Here is a 16443-nt window from a genome sequence, read left to right on the forward strand (position 1 = left end):
ATGTATGGCATAACCTGTAGAGTCCAGCTTTAAGGAGATAGTCAGCAGAATGTAAACTCCCTGATGACAGATATGAGCTCATTTTTGCCTTTATATTCTCTGCATCTGCTACAGTGCCAGCAATAGTAATTACTTAACATATACTTGTCAAATGGAATTTATTTGTATTGAATAAGGGATACAACCCAACTTTTCCTAACTTGTAAGATTATTTTATGAAGACCTTTTGGGGAAATCTTTCAGATGTCACCATTTTCTCTTTCTACAAAGCTTTCCTCCATTGCTTAGTTTTTTTTTCTTTTTACTAGGCAATGGGGTCAAGTGACTTGCCTAAAGTCACACAGCTAAATAAGTAATAAGTGTCTGAGGTCACATTTGAACTCAGGTCCTCCTGACTCCAAGGCTGGTGCTCTATTCACTGTACCATTTATCTGTCCCTCTCCATTGCTCAGTTAATGAAACATATAATCTAACATAATACTCTAAGTGATATTCTAAGTGAATATCAGTGGTATACCCTTCTCTATTTTCCAGAGAACTCAATATCACCCTAGGAGCTAATGTTCTTAAACTTAGTTTGGGGACTCAGAGGACATTTAACCACATCTAACTGACAGATTGCTCCTTATGGTTTCCCAATCTAGCTTCTGCTGACAGGCAATATCTAATTATGTTCACTTTTCCTGTAATGATAAAAAACTATTCAGTGAGAAGATACACACACACACACACACACACACACACACACTCACTTCTGCCTCCTTTTATCCCTGACAGCTCACTAATTGTCAAAAAGTTCACAAAAACTTTCTCTTTATTTTGAATTATAGGATTTAAATCTAGAAGGGCTCCTAGAGATAATCTAGAATTCACTCATATAGCAAGCATTTATAAAGAGGGAAGCTCCTGATTTGTAATTTCTTTAGGGAAGTACACAAATAGGACAGCTAGCTGGCACCATCATGCACAGAGAGTTGGAATCCTGAAGTCAGTAAGACTCATCTTCCTAAATTTAAATCTGATTTCAGGCACATATTAGCTATGTGATTCTGGACAAGTCACTTAACTAAAGCCTTAGTTTCCTCATCTATCAAATGAGTTGGAGAAGGAAATGCAGACCACTACAATATCTTTGCCAAGAAAACACCAATGAGGTAATGGAGAGTTAGATGCAACTGAAACAACTAAACAGCAAAAGATAGATAGATGGATAGATGGATGGATGGATGGATGGATGGATGGATGGATGGATGGATGGATACCTACATAGCTGGATAGCTAGCTAGCTAGCTAACTTAGATTAATAGATGGATAGCTAACTAGCTAACTGAATGGATGGATAGATAGTTGGATGGATGCATAGATAGATAGATGCATAGATAGATGGATAGATAAATAGGTAGACAGATTATTGGACAGACAGACAGACAGATAAAATAGAGCATTTATTAAGGATTTTCTGAGTCGGGTATCATGCTAAGTGTTGGGGATAAATTTAGCATCATGATGGCTCAGAAAATACTAACAAAAGCCAACTACTTATTTTTAGTAGTGCTTTATTTGAAGTTTCCAAAGAAACATGAGTTGTGTAAATTTAGAGAATTTACCCCAAAATGTTTATATGGACTATTTGTGCTTGACCTGTGGTAGAATATCCTGAGCTAATGCTCAACTGATCAGCCATAGTTGGAAACACTTGGATACAAACGAGATGGACTTGACTCTAATATAGTGCTGTCATTTTGGTCCTCTTCAAGAAGGAAGGAAAATCTCACACACACACACACACACACACACACACACACACACACACACACACACTCATACCTGAAGTTATTGCCAGGATATAAGGACTCAATGGTGGTCCTGTCATCAAGACGACGGAAACTATATTTTGGACGGCAGGAATGGAACCATCGGTCTAAGTTGCAGTGCCAATAGATCTCAATGCCCATAATTCCACCCTAGAAACATGAAACATGAGATAACATTAAATCCTTCAAGGCAAAGGATTATTTCATTGTCATCAGTGTTAGAGCATACCTTCAATCAAACTGGACTACAATCTCCCACAAATGGCTTTGAGGTTTTCTACTAGCCATACCTTTGGCCCTTGATGTTTTCTGAGTAGCTAGATTCTGGTCATCTTTCTAGATCCAATTCAAAGTTCCATGAAGCCCCCTCTTCAAGAAACACAGTGCAAAGTGTCCCCTTCCCTTCACTAACATTTACTATTCACTTCACTCATTTAATAGTATCTGTCACTGTCTAATTTTATTAGTGACCTTTCTTATTTGTGGATTTGCTATGTCTTCAATGCAATTCTAAGACTTTTGAGAATAGAAAGTGTATTTGATTCTGTATTCTCCATGTTCCCTATAGCACAGTTGGCATTTAATTCAACTTGGCATTCAAATCAATGCTCATTGAGAATGTTATAATGGAATTCTTGTTGTGGTAGGGAGTGGATTAGGTGACCTCTGAGGCTCCTTTCAACCCTGAAATTCTATGTATCTGATTTAATGTTTGCTGATTGACACCTTACATGAAGGTTAAAATATAGTTCAAGGTTTCTCAAATACAGGGTAGAACTCAGTTTAAGCAAAGTGAATTGAGCCTCTACAGTTGGTTATTGGGGGCAGGTAGGTAGTTCAATAAAGAGGGTATGTGTTCCTGGAGTCAGGAAGAATCATCTTCCTAAGATCAAATCCAACCTCAGAAACTTACTAGTTGTGTGATCCAGGGCAAGTTACTTAACCCAATTTACCTTGGTTTTCTTATCAGTAAAATGAGTTGGAGAAAATGGCAAATAACTTCAGTAGCTTTGCCATGAAAACTCCAAAAGGGATCATGAAGAGTCAGACCACCAACAACAAGCAAAAGCTGATCATCATTTAGAAAGAGAGTACTTGAGATCCTTATTACTTTAGTGGATATCACATTATCATATTAGAAGATAATTTTGTTCAGTCATGAGGTGCCATAGTGACACTATTTGTTCCACCAATGAAGAATCTCACAAAAATTTTCTAGGCTAGAAGCCCAGGCTAGATTAATTTTATTCATTAGACCTCTGCCCTAATGACATGTGAAATAACCTGCACTGCTTTTCATTATCTTGAAGAGAGGGAGCAGTGTGAAAACGAGCAACTCAAGATATAATCTAGCATGTTGTGGACATGTTTGGTCCTCAGGATGGTCTTAATCTTACATTTCTTTAAACTCAAGTTTTTAAAGTGAGAAAGCCCAGGCATAGGGACTCTTATTTGCCAAAAAAAAGACTTTGCTCACCTGCACAGCAATATCAGAAAAATTTTCCCCTACATCTTGGAAGATATCTCCCAGTCGGAAAATTGGACACTGCGGATTCTGAGTCTTATGAAATGTACAAGTAATATTGACTCCTGGTAAAATGTTTCTTCTGTAAAAAAAAAGAATTTTATTTTGAAAGAAAGAAACAAACAATTTTCATTAAAAAGTTGTGTTCATTTTTTAGGCTGAGTCAGGAACTTATAACACTTACGTGGTATAGTTGTGACCTGGGAAATCAATGTTGTTCTTTATGAGCACAGTGAAGTTTTCAGCACTAATTAGGAGAGCTGGACTGGGAGGAAGAAGAAATAGATTATGAGTGGTAATGTTGAAGGCCCAGGTCCAAATCTCAAAATCTTTGACAATGTCAGAAAAGATTTATATAAGTAATTCCTATCAGGAAGGTGCTATGTCAACTAAGAGAAAAAGATTTATGAGACGTCCCAGTCAAGAAAGGGGATCTGGTAAACACAGAAAGAACAATAATACAAACTAATCTTTGGAAACTCCATAAGAGAAGTATAAATCAAGTGATTTATGAGAGCTAAGAAAAATCGTTATGAAATAAGGGTGTGGTGAAAGACTGGATCTGCACTAAAAGAACATTAACCTTAACAATAACATGGTTGATGATCAACCCTGATGGACTTGCTCACTCCATCAGTGCAATAATCAGGAAGAATTTTAGGGGATCTGTGATAAAGAATACCATCTGTATCCAGAGAAAGAACTGTGGAGTTTAAACAAAGACCAAAGATTATTATCTTCAATTTTTAAAAGTTGTCTTATGTATTACATAATTTTGCGATCTAATGTTTTCTTTTTTCCTTTTGGATCTGTTTCTTTTCTCAACACATTCAATTTTGATGTATGCTTATCAAGGAAGCAAATGTAAAAACTATATAGGGGGCGGCTAGGTGGCACAGTGGTTAGAGCACTAGCCCTGTAGTCAGACATTTAATAATTACCTAGCTGTGTGGCCTTGGGCAAGCCACTTAACCCCCAATGCCTTGCAAAAAAAAAAACCTTTTAAAAAACTATATGGGATTGCCTTCTGTTGGGGGGAGGGGGGGAATGGGAGGGAGGGAGAAAAATCTTGCCAGAAAAAAATGATTGGTAGAAGCTACCATTGTATGTAACTGGAAAACAAATAAAATATTTATATAATTTTTAAAAAAGATAAGCAAGGTCTGCAAAGAAAATAACTAGAATTGCCTCACAGGTTCTTGGGTTTAAAACTGAAAGGGACCTCAGAAGCCATTAGTATAATCCTTTAATTTTACAGATGAAGAAACTGAGGTTCAGAATAGAAGACAGAAAATCCTCTGCTCCCCTCCCCCCCCCTTAAGGGGTGAAAAATAATTCTCTTTCAGGGACAGGCTTCCAGCTCTACAGATATTCACCCCCTAGATTCCTGCAGAACTGTAGGGTTCAAACTTTTAAAGAACTACCAGGGATTGATGTAACCAATCTTTTTTGAGCTAAGGCCAATTACCTCTTCCAATTAAAACAAAGAAAATGGCATCACACTTAGTGAAGGAATAGAGTGTGTAGACACAGCTTTAATTTTAACATCTTATTATCTGTCCCTTGCATCAGAAACCAGCTCATTACCTCTCTCTTCCCAGGTATTTTCCCCAAGGGTATCTACCTAATAAAATCTTCCCCAGGCTACCATCATTGTACAAGTATGAATGGGTAACCTCCTTGTCGGTTAGTTGTCATGTACTCCTTTGACATGATTATGTCTTAATAATTGAGTCTAGAGCCTTTGATCCATTTTCTCTGTGTTGGTAGAACATGAAGATCTCAGATATCCATAGATCTGATGATAGAAGAAATAGGTAATAAGTAAGGCGTCTAGCTGGTATCCAAGAAGTTGTCAGCAAAGAGAAGAAATGTGAGACTTCACTGGATAAAAGGAGAAGAAGCACCATGGAGAGATTAGGTGGTTAGTGGCACAAAATGATGGGTTTATCAATTTGGATTTATGTTTTCCTCTCTTATATTAGATCCTCCATGACCTGGCATTGTTTCTACTTGGAAACTTACAGAGTACTCTGAATGAATAGAAAGGAATCCATTGGTTACATGACTCAGAGTCATTTCTTCTCTAGACTAATCCACTTTCTTCTACCAGTCCTCACATGACATGGACTTAGGGTCATTTGTCATCCTGGCTACCTGCCTTTGAACACTCTTCAGCTTATTATGAGCAGCTACATGGAGCAGTGGATAGAGTACTAGACCTGGACATCAAGGCTTGAGTTTAAAGCCAGTCTTAGACCTTGACTAGCTATGTGACTTAACTGCTATCTGCCTCAGTTTCCACATCTGTAAAAAGGATGTAGTAACAGTACCTATTTCCCAGGATGGTTGTGAGTTAATATTTTCAAAGCACCTTTAAGTACTTTAGAAATGTTGGCTATTCTTATCACCATCTTTAAACCTTGAGGCCCATAACTGAACAAAATGCTCTACTTGAATTTTAATGAGGGCTGAGGATATCTGCCTAATCTTAGAAGCCATGTCTCTCAATGCAGCCCAGGATTCATTAATTTTTTGGACAGTGGCTCCTAAGGTTGAGAAACTGAATGGTATGGATTTTAATTTATGAAGTTCTAAGGAACATCTTAGATCAGACCATTTCAATGGTCTAATACATCCTGAACTGACATCAATCAATGGAGTCATGTATGTAAAAACATTGCTAATGTGTCAGACTTTCCTAAGTACTAGGAATATAAAAAAACAAAAACAAAGCAAATGTGAGTCCCTACTCTTGGGGTGTTTACCTACTAAAGGGGAAAACAATATATATGGCAGTGGTAGGCAGAGAGGAAGTAAAAGAGCTGGTGAATGGGGCCATAGTGCACTTGACAGGTGCCTCCTTTCCAAGAGGTCCTATTGATTTGATTCCAGTTCCTACAGTTAGAGGTGAGTGGGTAAGAGGGGTGTCACTCATCCTCATCCCTCATTGACACTAGGTAATCTTTTCCTAGATTCTTCTAAAGGTATTCCTCCTGACCCCCCACCCACCTGTCTCTGAATCCTAAGATACCAAATTCTCCTAGCTGCTTGCTTAAAGATTAACTGTAGCAATGGCTTTTCCCAGAGGGGAAAGGATGCTGAGGCCTCATAGATTTATCATGGCCTTGAGGCCATGGAGTCCAACTCTTTCATCTTGAAGATGAGGAAATTGAGATTTATAAAGGATGACCCAAGGTCATCCAACTACTAAGGGTCAGGTCAGATTTGAATTCAGGTCTTCCAGATTCTAGGTCTGGCACTTTATCTATCATTCCCCAATGACACTATCCTTCCTGGGCTCCAACTTTTGAGTTAAGCAGCTTCTGGGGAGAGATTAGCTGTGCCTATATGTAAGAAGAGACTAACATATAGACTATGTTAGCTGCCTTCTTGCCATTGCAGCTTTATATGATCTCACAAAAATCAGACATTTTAGGTTCTTTTTGGTTCTATTTTGGTTCTATTTTGGTATCTGTATTCAAGGGATTGGTTCATTCATTCTTTCATTGCTTTGTTTATTGAACAAAAATTATCAAATACCTACTCTATACCAAACAGAATCAGAGAATCCCCAGAGTTGAGAGGGACCATTTACAACAACCTGCATTTTACAATTTGCCTTTGTTGAGATACTGGTGAAGTGGAAATAGAAAACACTTCTTACTTACCGAGGGGCATCTCTTTCTGGTTCTACAGGACACCAGGCAGAGACCTCGCAGGTCTTTTGGGTTGCATTGTATGGTATGCATTTTCCTGTCTGAACCCCTGTAGGAATCATAAAAGGGTCTTTTAGATATCATATAACCCAACTCCCATGCCTCAAACTGACATGACTAAGCCATTGAGAAAATTTCCTCTCTAGATTCCCCCTTAAACCCAAATAAAAACTTAAATCAACTAACCAAAGGAAGAACAAAAAAATTATTTTTCATAGAGCAGGAGAAACATTAAAAGGATAAAAGTCTTGTCTCTCCTCCTACCTAACTGTCTAATTCTGTTCCTTTGGTGGACCATCATCCACTCCAAGGTATACTCAAAGGCTTGGTCCCAGGCTCTTCTTTCTACATGATCTTTTTCATGATCTCTTCTCTTCCCATGAGTTCAATGACCATTTCTATGCAGATAATGAGAGAAAGAGAGAGACAGAGACACAGAAAGACAGAGAGACAGAGAAACAGAGAGAGGGAGGGAGGGAGACACAGCCAGCCAGCCAGAGAGACGGGGGTGGGGGGGTGGGGAGAGAGAGAGAGAGAGAGAGAGAGAGAGAGAGAGAGAGAGAGAGAGAGAGCACTTTAGAGTTCACACACACACACACACACACACACACACACACACACACACCCTAAACCTGGCATTTTCCAAATTTATTTGGCACTACAATCTTCTAGTCACATCAGGAGAAGTATGAAGAGAATCACCACTGATCAATGCCAAGAAAATTCAAGGAAGGAGTATCTAGAAGGAAAGATTGGTCAGCAGTTTCAACTGCTGCAGAGAGGTCATTAGGATGAGAACTGCAGTCATGATATCATTGCTGACCTTGACAAGAGCAAGCTCCATTGGAGTCTTGAACTTGCAAGACAAACCTCATGGGATTGAGGAGTGAGAGGTGAGTGTTCTCAGTTTATTCTAGGAGTTTAACTGTGCAGGAGATAACTTGAGGGAATAGCAAGGTGAAGTGAAGGTTGTTTTTAAGGACTCAGAAGATTGGGTATAATTCTAAACCTTAGGGATGGAGCCAGGAGATAAGAAGAGATTAAAGATTAGGGAGTGATAGCAGATGATTGTGAAGGTGATCTGTCAGAGGAAATGTGATAGGATCAAGGACACAGGTAGAGGAGTTGGCAAGAGGGATCACTGCTTCATTGGAGATTGACATAGAGCACAAGAGTGGGGAGAGCATAGTGAGGTGATTCAAGATATGGGCTTGGCCAGAAAGAGAGCTGAAATCAGGGAGACCAATTAGGAGTCAATTGCTTACAGTCAGGACTGACCACATCATTACCTTGTTCAAAAGGGTCCAGTGACCATTGTCTCTAATAATATTTGTCCTTCATTTTCTTTTTTCTTTTTTTTCCTTTTTTTTTTGTTTTTGTTTTTGCTAGGCAATGGGGTAAAAGTGGCTTGCCCAAGGCCACACAGCTAGGTAATTATTAAGTGTCTGAGGCTGGATTTGAACTCAGGTACTCCTGACTCCAGGACCAGTGTTCTATTCACTGTGCCACCTAGCCACCCCACCCTGTCCTTCATTTTCTTTCTTTTTTTTTTTTGTCCTTCATTTTCAAAGAATATCACAACATCAGGGAGGTGATGCTGTGACAAGCACATGAATTGGATTTGAGTGAGGGGTGTCTGTGCTCAGTCACCAGTCTCACTTTCTTCTCCAGGGCCACCTAGGCCCAGGAGTCAGGTATGAATCAGGACAATTGGAGATGGCCCTGGATGCAAGGCAATCAGGGTTAAGTGACTTTGTCCAAAGTCACAAAGCTAGTAAGAGTCAAGTGTCTGAGGCTGGATTCCAACTCCTGTCCTCCTGACTCCAAGGCCAATGTTTTATCCACCACACCACCCAGATGCCCTTCTGTTGCCTCTAGGAAAACATACAATCTTCTCTTTCTGAATTTAAAACCTGTTCATGATCTAACGCCAACCTACTTCTCTATGCTATTTGATAAAGTCCCTGGCATATTGTAGGTTTTAATAAATATTTATTGATTTATTGATTATATATGGCATTGTATCTCCTGTATTCCTGCCTTTGTGTGTAGCATACCACCATGACCTGGAATACCTCCCCCTTTTAGAATTCCTAGTTTTCTTTCTTTATTGTTTTGTGAAATGCTGGTTCTTTGGATTTTTTGTTAACATTTTCCTCTCATATGACTTATATCCATTTAAAATAATCTACATAATTGAAACACAGACAAAAATATATACTTACCAACTTTTGATAATACCTCTCCCTACTCCCCATTAGCCTATGTTTGCTTTGAATATATATTTTTCCTTACATGGGCAGTGACATTTTGTTCAATACAATTTAAGCTCATTGAGAGCAGAGACTGTTGGGGGGTTATGTCTTTATCCCAGGGAGATCCTCAATATCCTCAATAGTCCCTGCCCTTAAGGAGCTTACCTTCACTGGTTTAACAGTGATAATTTAAGAATTTGACAAATTCTTATCGATTGATTGTTCATTCAAGTTTCTTCTAAAGAAAGATCCCTGGGGGCAGGCAGTGTCTGGGAACATTTTCTAGGATATTATATTTCTTGCCCAGGTCAGTTAGGATGCTCATTCTAGTGATGTGAATGCTGCACCACCCGGTTTTACCACAAGAGGGAGGAATGTTGAAGGTGGAACTTGCTATAGGCCAAGGTTTCCTGAGGCATTATTGTCCTGCTAGTAGTGGTAAGTGATGGATAGGAAACAAGTATCTATTAAATGCGTTTTAAAGTTATCTCATTTGATCCTCACAACAACCCTGGGAGGGAGTTAAGTGCTATTATTATTTTTATTTTATAGTTGAGGAAAGGAGGTTAAGTGATTTGCCCAGGGTCACAAAGCTAATAAGTATATGAGGCTAGATTTGAACTAAATCCTCCCTCCCTCCAGGTGCAGTGCTCTACCCACTGCATCATCCAAGGTAAGGCACCTGGGTGCTAACAGAGGCTCCTTCCTGTGCAGGTGAAGGCTAGTCTCCCAATGATGATGATGATGATGTCTGTCCTTCATTCTCAAAGAAGACCATGACATCAGGGAGGTGATGCCATGACAAACAAGTGAAATTAGATTTGAGGGATGGGGTGCTGTGCCTTACTTTCTCCTCTGGAGCCATATGGGTCCAGTGGAGCAGATGACTGGAGATGGCCCTGGATGTGAAATAATCAGGGTTAAGTGACTTGTCCAAGGTCATATAGATAGCGAATGTTTGAGGCTGAAATTGAACTCAGGTCCTCCTAATTTCAGGGCTACTTCTCTAGCTGTGTCATCTAGCTGCCCTATTACTGTTTCCCAGTACTGATCTAAAGCTCAGTCCATTGACCAGAACACAAAATCAGTGAGACTATGAGGTGCTCCAGCTCCTCCCTCAAACTGTAGACCAGCAGGCTAGCCATCACCAGCCTAGAGGAAACTATGCTCATATCAGGGACACAAATGTAAAGACCATAGCAGATTGCCTTCTGTTGTGGGAAGGGGAGAGGGAAGGGAGGGAGGGAGAAAAATCATAAAATTCTAAACCTTGCAAAAAAAAAGATTGGTAGAAACTACCATTGTATATAATTGGAAAACAAATAAAAATTTATTTAATTTTTTAAAAAGGTTATGCTTCGTATCTTCATGGAATACCTTTTTCCTTCCCTGATTGTCCTGAGTAAATCTTTTGTTGACTGCTAAAGTTCCATGAGCACCTCATTTTGTTCCAATATTTAACCTAAACTACCAAGGGACTAGTTTGAATCTGACCTCTCTTAAAACACTTATGTAATTAGGAAGAGGAGATAGTGTCAGCTTTTCACCCGGGTTCAGCTTTCCATTGTGCAGTCTTAAGAACTTAAAAGAACAGATACCTTTGCTCAGTGTGTCCTTCTTTCCTTTTTTACAGCCCTTGTCAGAGGAACAGAGAGTTCTTCGAGTGGGATACTGTAAAGGAGGAACAAAATAGAATAAATAAACATGGTGAATTTAGAAAGGCACTTATCATCACATCACCTTATTGGAGAGGGTAAGAAGTCCTTGTACATGTCAGTCTTCTCATCTGTTAAGTGGGGATGATTTTATAGAATCTCTGAGATGAAAGAATGCTCAAAGATGATCCAGGTCAACTTGTACCCAATTAGAAATCTTTCTTGCAACCTTACATGGTGAGATTTTTTTTTGTATCATCTGTCACCCAGGGTTGTTGCATAAGGAAAGTATTTTATAAGTCTTCAGATACACTTATGTTCCTAAAATGATAGGGATATAAGAGCTATTATTACTTTTAAAAAGTGGGGTGATGCAGCCACCATGGGACTTTATTCAGTAATAACCAGAGAGAAGCCATTTGGGTAGAAAGGAGGAGGTGGCCTGCTCTAAATATTCCACTGGTTTGAGAGCTGAACAAGGGAGAGTGGCTCAAAGACTAAGCATCTCAATTGAGAGAATCAGCAGGGGATGCAGGTAGAACATGAGCCAGCAGCCTTAGTTAGCCTGAGATAATGAGGTCAGACCTGAGCTTTGCCCATCAGAATGGGGAGGGGGGAGAGACATGTCATTGTTGTTTAATCACTTAGTTGTGTCCAACTCTTTGTGATCCCATTTGGGTTTTTATTTAGCAGAGATCCTGGAAAAGGTTGGCTATTTTCTTCTTCATCTCATTAATTGGTGAAGAGGCACACAAGATTAAGTGACTTGTCCAAGATCATACAGCTAGGAAGTGTCTGAGTCAGGATTTGAATTCAGGTCTTCCTGACTCTAAATTTAGGCCTCTAACTGCTCCTAAGGGAACCGGAGAGATCTGCAAATGAGTTATTTATTCTTAATTCAATCAATTCCCCAACTCTAAAATTAATAACACAAATCATAGGATTAAAGATTTGGAGTTAGAAGAGGCATTGGAAGTTCCATTTCACTGATGAGGAAAATCAGTTCCTAAGAGGTTGAATGATTTGCTTTGAATCCAAGTCCTGGAAATAAATTCCTTGCTCTTAACTATGCATTACACATTACTTTACTATCTAATATTTAAACTACTTGGCATATTTTTCCTTTTCCATTTTAATATGTAATTGAGAACTGACTCAAAGGATTGTCTTGAAAGTCTTAGCTTTAATAGCTTTAGTTATTAAAATTTAAAACTGCCCTAACCTCAGTAAAACTTTGGGGATATCATGTATATTGAGAGAATGTGTAGTTGAGGGGAAAGAGCAACAACACCCTGGGTTCATAAGCACTTGGGAATTTAGATCTAGAGCTGGAAAAGGCCAATCCCTTTTCTTTAGAGGTGAGGAAACAGAAGCCTGGAGGGAGGACCTTGTTCAAGGTCACCCGGAGCTAGGTTTCAAAACCTGGTCCTTGGAAATGATGAGCAGGTGGAATTCAGAAGAAACCTGGAAAAACGTATATGGACGAATACAAAGTAAAATGAGCAAACTGGGATAATGTTGTACACAGTAACAGTGACATTGTACCATGAATGACTTAGCTATTCTCAGCAATACACAATGATACAAGAGAATTACATTGTACTCATGATGGAAAATGTAACCTCCAAAGAATGAAACTGTTGCACTCTGAATTGTGTGTATGTATGTGTGTGTGTGTGTGTGTATGTTTGTGTTTTTGTATGTGTGTGTGTGTGTGTGTTTGTGTGGGTTTCCCTTTTGTCCTGTTTCTTCTTTCACAACATGACTTTATGGAAATGATTGATTGATTGTTGTTTGTCCTTCATTCTCTAAGAAGACCATGACATCAGGGAGGTGATGCCATGACACACATATGATCTGGATTTGAGTGAGAGGGTGCCATACTAAGTCACCAGCCTCACTTTCTCTGGAATTATCTGGTTTTCACATATGGATCAGGAAGATTGGAGATGGCCCTGGATGCGAGGCAATCAGGGTTAAGGGACTTGCAAGATCACACAGCTGGTGAGTGTCAAGTGTCTGAGGCTGGATTTGAACTCAGGTCCTCTTGCTCCAGAACTGGTGCTCTATTACTGGAATTAGGAGGACCTAAATTCAAATTCAGCCTCAGACTTTACTAGTTGAGTGAACCTAGAGACAAGTGAGTTAACCCTAATTTCCTCAAAACAAACAAAAATATAAGAATGACTATCTTCTTTAGGGATAATATGGAAATCTGTTTTACATGATTATACTTACATAATCTAAATCAAATTGTTTATCATTTTATTTTATTTATTTTAATTTTTTTTTTTTAGGATTTTGCAAGGCAATGGGATTAAGTGACTTGACTTGCCCAAGGCCACATAGCTAGGTAATTATTAAGTGCCTGAGGCTGCATTTGAACTCAGGTGCTCCTGACTCTAGGGCCGGTGCTCTACCCACTGCGCCACCTAGCCGCCCCTTGTTTATCATTTTAGGAAGAGGGGAGGGGAAGGAGAAACATTTGAAACTCAACTTTTTGTAAATGAAGATTAAAAATTATCTATATATAACTGGAAAAATAAAATAGTATAAAAGATAAAGGGAAGGGGCAGCTAGGTGGCGCAGTAGATAGAGCACGGGCCCTGGAGTCAGGAGCACCTGGGTTCAAATCCAGCCTCAGACATTTAATAATTACCTAGCTATGTGGCTTTGGGCAAGCCACTTAACCCTGTCTGCCTTGCAAAAAAAAACTAAAAAAAAAAAGATAAAGGGATTAAAAAAAACTCCAACTAGGTCTTTGGAATTTAAATCACAAACTCTTTCTTGTACTAATCCGGACACTATTTATTTTCATGATCTTGGACTTTGACCCTCTGAGCTTCAGTTCTCTTCTATGTAAAATTAGGAAAATAATCCCTGCCTCAAATTATTGGTAGCAGATTCAAAGGAAAAATATAGGGTCTGAAAAAGTCATTTATAAAAAGATTTGTCTATAAAAGGTACTATTACATTTCCTGCTAATGATAAAAGATGGAGTGTGGGTTGCCATGCCAACAGGAAATAACTTCCAGCTTGTGAAAAGTACAGTTGCCAGGAATAAGGACCAACGGGGGATGCTTCACAGTCCTTAGAGCTTCTGGGCTCAGGGATATGTTTTCCCAGGCTCTCTTGGGTCCAGTAATTATTCACTGTGCTTACCAGAAATATTCTCCTTTTTTTATAGACTGACTCTTAAGCCTCTATTACTTAAACAGTGCCTTGGCAAATCAATGCAAATGAAGAAGGAATATACATTTCTTGCCAAAAAGAGAACTGGAGCCTGAAAAGAACCATGTGGCCTGTAAATGAGCTTAGCTTGGCTTCCAAGCTGGAAGAGTCTGCTGGGAATTGGGGAGAGGCAGGAAGTACTCAATGGAAGTGGCTGCCCACTTCATCAGGAAGGTGGGGGAGTGAGACATGGAGAGAAGGAACATCGAGTCAAGTGAAGAGCCTACTACAAGGTAGGGGAGTCAAAGGAATGTCAATTTGGTCGTGGATTTGGAGGAAATGGATGCTCTAGACTGGTCCTGGGTGAGGAAAAGCGAGCTACCATGATCCGCATGAGCATCTGCATTCATATTCATGGCTGGTAATAGTTGGCAATTACATAGCACTTTGGGGACAGCCAGGTGTTGCCACAATGCATAAAGTGCCAGGCTTGGAGTCAGGAAGATCCATCTTCCTGAGTTCAAATCCAGCCTCAGATACTTATTAGCTATGTGACCCTGTTTGTTTCAGTTTCTTCACCTGTGAAATGAATTGGAGAAGGAAATGGCAACTACTCTTGTATTTCTGCCAAGAAAATCTCAAATGGGCTCAAAGATAGACACAACTGAAATGATTCGTCAACAATAACATTTTAAAGTTTGCAAATTGTTTTTTGTATATTATCTTAGTTGACCCTAGTAAACTGGAGTTGATGTTGTTTGAAGAGGAAAAACAATTCCCCCTCTCACCCCATTCCCCCCCAAAATATCTTCCATTGTTCCATGATCTCAAGAATATATATATTTAGAGTTGGAAGAGTCTATCAAGTTCTACTCCCTAATTTTACAGATGAGGAAACTGAGAGGCAGAGAGGTTAAGCTGTCTATCTAGAGTGCCCACAGCTAATATGGTATCTGAAGCAGGATTCAAACTATATCTTTCTTATTCCAAGTTCAGCACTCTATGTATGGAACCACAAAGAATTCTTTGGATAGAGGTATTATCTTTCAGAAAACCACTGTTAATATTTACTTATATTAAGAAGTTATTCTGGGTGGCTAGGTGGCGCAGTGGATGTCAGGAGTACCTGGGTTCAAATCTGACCTCAGACACTCAATAATGACCTAGCTGTGTGGCCTTGGGCAAGCCACTTAACCCCATTTGCCTTGCAAAAAAAAACCCTAAAAAAAAAGCTATTCATTTTCAGATACAGAAATGATAGTCTCAGAGAGAGAGATAGAAGCATATTTTTATTTTCGTTGCTTTCCTTACTTTTTAATGTGGAAATATGTATGTATTCCATGACATATGTCATGGGTAGCATATTTCTTGTCCTCAAAATAGATGGGGGAGAGGTAGAAGGGAGGAAGAAAGCTTTAAACTGAAACTAAAACAAAATGCAATTTTTAGATTCACTTACATTGCTTAAGATGGGAAATAAATAGGGAGAGTGATCATTAATGCAGAATAGTGAGTGTATCATAGCAGAATTCTATATTAACTCTTTGAACTCGATCTGGGGGAGTACCATTTGAGTTCATATTGGTCTGATCAGCCACAGTCCAACACACTGTTCCTTGAGCCAGACATAGTGATGTCATTTTGATCCTCTTTGAAAAGGAAGGACAAAAACCAACTGGACAACAATCAACTCTATTAGAATCTAGATTGTTAAAACTAGAACTTGTTCACTTATAAAACACAAAGCATATTTGATAATAATCACACATAATATCACTCAAAAAACCCCATGAAGAAAGTAGTGTATCTCATTATACCCATTTTAAAGATGAAGAAGTTGAGGTTGCGTGACTGTAACTGCCCATTAGGAACTCTCTATTACAGCCAAATAGGCCTGCTCACTATGTCTCCTATCTCTCATCCTTTCCATCATCTCCCATGCTTGGAATGCACTTTTTTTTCTCACCTTTATTTCTTAAAATTCTTCCCTTCAAAGCTCATTTCAAATGCTTCTTCCTATAGGAAGTCTATTCTGATCTCCCAGCTGCTAGTACCTCTCCTTAGAAATTATTTTATCTTCTTATCTTTTTTTAAATTTAATTTTCTGCATATGTCTCATTTTCTCTCAAGAAAATGTAGATAAGCAGAGTGAATTTCATATAGATGCCAGACTCTTTGCATCTCCAGTAATGGAAGATCTGGGTCCTTAGGAGCATTCCTTATTGTGGCCCCTACACTCATCTTTCCTTTTAAATTCCTTCCAGCTTCCAATAACTCCTTCCCCCAGCCTCCTTCCTGAAAATG

General features: G+C 39.1%; 1 protein-coding gene and 1 long non-coding RNA gene across 3 annotated transcripts in view; one reads left to right on the forward strand and one right to left on the reverse strand.

Annotated features, from left to right (window-relative positions):
• The window catches only part of LOC141501550 (P2X purinoceptor 7-like), a 44654-nt gene that overhangs the window by 14726 nt on the left and 13485 nt on the right, over nucleotides 1–16443 (reverse strand). For both annotated transcript variants that reach the window (XM_074205624.1, XM_074205625.1), the window contains 5 exons: nucleotides 10912–10984; nucleotides 7011–7107; nucleotides 3524–3604; nucleotides 3292–3421; nucleotides 1828–1964 (listed from right to left, as the gene is read on the reverse strand). In XM_074205624.1, coding sequence (XP_074061725.1) covers nucleotides 1828–1964; nucleotides 3292–3421; nucleotides 3524–3604; nucleotides 7011–7107; nucleotides 10912–10984 — 518 coding nt within the window. The remainder of the gene's footprint in view (nucleotides 1–1827; nucleotides 1965–3291; nucleotides 3422–3523; nucleotides 3605–7010; nucleotides 7108–10911; nucleotides 10985–16443) is intronic.
• Nucleotides 10802–15246, forward strand: LOC141501551 (uncharacterized). Its single transcript, XR_012472266.1, has 3 exons — nucleotides 10802–11066; nucleotides 12785–12972; nucleotides 14156–15246. It is a non-coding gene; the product is annotated as an uncharacterized LOC141501551 (long non-coding RNA).

Source organism: Macrotis lagotis, chromosome X (assembly GCF_037893015.1).
Source record: "Macrotis lagotis isolate mMagLag1 chromosome X, bilby.v1.9.chrom.fasta, whole genome shotgun sequence".
NCBI lineage: Eukaryota > Metazoa > Chordata > Mammalia > Peramelemorphia > Peramelidae > Macrotis > Macrotis lagotis.